Source organism: Cibotium barometz, chromosome 36 (assembly GCF_041138505.1).
Source record: "Cibotium barometz isolate CiBa-2024 chromosome 36, ASM4113850v1, whole genome shotgun sequence".
NCBI classification, from domain to species: domain Eukaryota; kingdom Viridiplantae; phylum Streptophyta; class Polypodiopsida; order Cyatheales; family Cibotiaceae; genus Cibotium; species Cibotium barometz.
Window position 1 is genome coordinate 11,564,083 of NC_141081.1, and position 4,622 is coordinate 11,568,704.

Genomic DNA, 4,622 nt, shown 5'->3' on the forward strand with positions numbered 1-4,622 from the left:
GAAAAGGGATTTTTTTTTTGTTTTTGTTTTGTTTTGGAGAAACAATGGCGTTGAGGAGGTCTAAGGTGACCACATTGATGATTGATGCATTATTTTAAGAAGGCGTGGGAAGGAGGGCTTCCAGCCGTCAAGAAGGCGTGGGAAGGAGGCGTCAATTGGTCAACGGTCAATTTTCAAAAGATACATTTTATTATTATACCAAGAACAGAGAGAGACGTCTGAAATCGTCTCACCTTATTATTATACCATGAAATCGTCTCACCTTATCTTCTCACAGCCGATCATCATCTTCACTTAAAAAGCTCCGCTCCGTCTTCTCACTTAAAGCAGCTTGCTCGCGCACAGCTGCTTCCTTCGCTGAGAGCTGCCTGCCTTCCTTGCTCGCACGCACAGCTGCATCTTCACGTAAATTCACCTCATCAAGCCGCCTCGCAGCGCTTTCATTAAGCTTCTCCACGCCTGCTGGCGGCCTTCCACCAGCAGCTTGTCTAATTAGGCGCTCTCAGTTCCCTAATTAGCTCGTAGTTAGTGAGCTAATTAAACCCTTCCTCCTGTTAACAATATGGGTCTGATCAAACCACATGCCGTTGTTATCCCCTTCCCTGCACAAGGCCACATAGGACCCACGATGCACTTATCTATAAAGCTCGCCTTAGAAGGCTTCATAATAACATTTGTTAATACACAGCACAATCATCCAATACTGAAGCGCAATTTGCAGCCCCGTTTTGAAGAGCAAGGCCTTGACATACGCTTTGCAGAGATCAGGGACAATCGAGAGAATGGAAGCACGAGTGGGCGCGACGTTGCTGTTGACATGTGCAAGTCTTTCTTTAGCTTGAAGCCGGTTTTTGAAGAGCTGGTGGAAAGTCTACTCCAATCCGAGGACACCCCTGTCACGTGCATGATTTCGGACTTTCACCTCTACTTCACACAAGATGTGGCCACCAAATTCGGCCTCAGAAGGCTTGCTTTTTTGACTTCTTCAGCTGGTACCTACGCATCTATCATGGCTATTAATCAAGGGCACCGATCTCCCAAGGGTAAGCCTTCATCACATTATGTAATTAGCAATTATGATTAAGTGGGTTAATCATCTCCTAATGATTTATGCGACCCTTCATCAGTATGTAATTAGAAATTATCATTAAGTGGGTTAATCATCTCCTAAGGGGGTGAGCCTTCATCATCATTATGTAATTAGCAATTATGATTAAGTGGGTGGGTTAATCATCTCCTAAGTGTTGTCGGTCAGCCGCCTTCATCATTATGTAATTAGCAATTATGATTATTAAGTGGGTGGGTTAATCATCTCCTAATGACTTATTATGTATTTTGTAGTAGTGTAGCGACGGAGAAGACGGAGTACCTGTGTTAATTATGTTAAGGCAATTGGTGTAGTCAATTGAATTGGATTTAATGGTATAATCAGTTAATGAATGGGGTTGGGCTTTACTTGTGGTCAATGGAGAGCACGTATAAGCTAATGGACGGGATTGGGCTTCATGATGACATCCATCCTTGAATTCTATACTTAATGGCTAGTGCTTAAGATAATCATACTCTAATGAGTAAGATGGTAACAACGTAAATCTCTTCCATTAAGCTGTGCCGTTGTGTGTCTGTGCAGAGCCTGAGCGAATAACATGGGTGCGAGGAGTGCCGCCGCTGAAGGTGACGGAGCTACACACGTACTTGCAGAGCTACGATACGCAAGACTTCATGTTTGACATCTTTCTGCAGCCGTATAGAAGGCTAAAAGAGAGCAGATGGATTGCAATCAACACATTCGAAGAGCTTGAGAGAGGTTCAATGGAAGCCTTGGGAGAGGAGAACAATACCATATACGCAGTGGGACCTCTGCTCCCAGCATCGTATTTTGAAGAAGGTGGAGATAGGCAGCTAGACTCGTATGGAACAGCTTCCCTGTGGCCAGAAGATCACAATTGCTTGAAATGGCTAAATGGGCAAGAGCGATCATCTGTTTTGTATATCTCGTTTGGGAGCATTGCCATCATGTCGGCCCAACAGTTTGAACACTTGGCCTTGGGCTTGGAAGCTAGCCAATTAGCTATGCTTTGGGTGATCCGACCGGACCTCACGCACGGTGAGGCGGCCCTTTTCCCCGAAGGCTACCTAGAAAGAATGCAGGGGCGTGCATGCTTCGTGGAATGGGCACCCCAGCTCCAAGTGCTTACCCACCCGGCCGTGGGCGGCTTCCTCACGCATTGTGGCTGGAACTCCACATTGGAGAGCATCTCTGCCGGGGTGCCCATGCTTGGGTGGCCCTACTTTGCAGACCAAATGCTCAATAATAGGTGCTCTATGGATGCCTGGAACGTGGGATTACATTTTGAGGTGGACCACAATGGTCTCGTACACAAAGACGAGGTGGAGCGACAGGCTCGTGCCCTCATGCAAGGAGACACCTCTTCACAGCTCAAACACGCTGCCTCGCATTGGCGAAAGGCCGCCCAACAATCTATCGAGGCCGGTGGTTCTTCCAACCTCCACTGGAAGCAACTCGTCAATGATATGGCCCAACCTCCTAATCTTTAAATTTATTCCTTTATTTAAAATAAAAAGCTTTCCTCTCCTTTCTTGGAGGTCTGTTGCTTTGATTGTAAGGGATCGTTTCTATCTATATGGATATATGTTCAACTTTTTGTTTTATTTTTGTTTTCGGATCCGGGGTCAACTTGGCATAGCTCTACATATATTTGTTCAATCAAAGCCACATAAAGCACCAACTTGGATGTATGTGGGGGTGGAGACAAAATCTAGGTGATAAAGGTGGAACACTTCTCCTCCCAAATCGCGGGTTCTATTCTAGCCCACCCCTCCCCCTCAGTTTATAAAATGTAGCCCATCCCTCTCCCCTTCTCCTCCGAGATCTTGGGTTCTATTCTAGCCCACCCTTGCCCCTCACTCTAAAAAATGTGTATGTTCCTCCCCCGTCAAAGAAACAAAAACTCAGATCTACCTTTTATCCTTTACTTTCATTTAATTGAATAAACAATTAACTTCCTTATTTCCAATCCAAAAATTATGAAAGCACCATGTTACATTCATAAAGTATGTGTATTATAAAAAGCACCACAAGCAACACGTCACATTCATAAAAAGCACGATGTCACATTTATGAAATCTATCAAGGCTAGAGGGTCATCTCATACTCATCAATAATATGACCCAACCTCCTTTTTAGGACCTTTGTAGGATCAATTGTTATTACCACATGTACTATTTTAAATTCACGAAAAATCAATCCTCTACTCATCAATGATGTGACCCAACCTCCTTTGTAGGACCTTTGTAGGATCAATTGTTATTACCATGTACTATTTTAAATTCAAGAAAAAGCAATCCACTCATTTTCTTGTATGTAGGGCAACTATGGCCCCCATCCTCATCTATAAGGCCCTCTCATTTCCTTGGAGGGTGGATCTCCTTTCCTTGGAGGGCGGATATGGCCCCCATCCTCATTTTTAAGGCATGATTTCTAGCTATCTAGGCACTTGTTAAATCAAAGCCTTTGTTTACTTTTATTTGAATAATAAAGTAACTTTTCCATTCCCACTCAAAACATTATAAAAAGCACCATGTCACATTCATAGAGTCTGTGTATTATTATAAAATACATACTTATATGAGTGTGACAAATAGACCTACTTTTTTTATCACCCTTCCAATACATTTACGTGAATGTGATAATCATACTTTTTTTTAATCACTCTTCCTATATATACCCATGAATTCTATAAGGATGTGTACTTAAAAGATATAATATATATACATTTATGTAAATGTGTAACGAGACCTATTTTTTATCACCCTTCACATACACTCTCATTATATACAAGGTTTTGTAGAAGTTAGCATGTCCTTGCAAGTTGCTACTAGACTAATAGGCTTTTTAAAAGCCTATTCACTTCGAAGAGAGTGACATTTCTATGTTAGTTATTAGAGGTGAGAAAGATGTAGAGCATTAGTTACCATCGTTGACTATCACTACTACAGAACTAGGTATAAATGGTAATAGGAAATGGTAGCCACGTTCTTGGACCGACATTTTTAGGTTGAAATGGCAATAGAAAACCAAAAGTGTCATTTAACACCACATTAGGTAATATGGGAAAAATCTTACATTTTGGGTATTTCAAAATTGAGAGGTTTTGTATAATTTGGGAATTTCCCACTTAATGTGAGAAAACATACATAGGTATAGAGATCCATATTTGCATGGTGATTGATAGATCATGTAGGAAGGTGGTGTTGAAAAACACCATAACAAGGAAGTGGTATTTGTCTCTTGCATAGACATGCATCAATCAGATTCAACATTGAAAAAAAGTAAACCTTATAAATATCAACACTGTTAAGACAAAAGAACGTCATAGGCACAAAAGATGGTTCATATTAAGTGTTGAGAAAGATACAAAAAGCATAACTACAGCACCACAAAATTGAGTCAAGATTCTACTATTGCTCAATGGAGGCACCATCAAGTTCATCCTCATCTGGTTTGTGTGTGGAAGCCTTGTTATGCTTTTTTGGCTTCCCTAACTGGTATCTTGATTCTTGTACATGGCCCTAGTTTTTTGGGTCTCCAAACAATTGCA

At 41.7% G+C, this 4,622-nt stretch overlaps 1 protein-coding gene across 1 annotated transcript; it reads left to right on the top strand.

Moving 5' to 3' along the window:
- Positions 1 to 358: 358 nt before the first annotated feature.
- Positions 359 to 2,673, top strand: LOC147617488 (UDP-glycosyltransferase 85A2-like). The gene is made up of 2 exons (XM_086775741.1): positions 359 to 1,043; positions 1,631 to 2,673. Exons 1-2 carry the CDS (start codon positions 563 to 565, stop codon positions 2,557 to 2,559), a joined length of 1,410 nt encoding a protein of 469 aa, XP_086631867.1. The 5' UTR covers positions 359 to 562; the 3' UTR covers positions 2,560 to 2,673.
- The last annotated feature ends 1,949 nt before the right edge of the window (positions 2,674 to 4,622 follow it).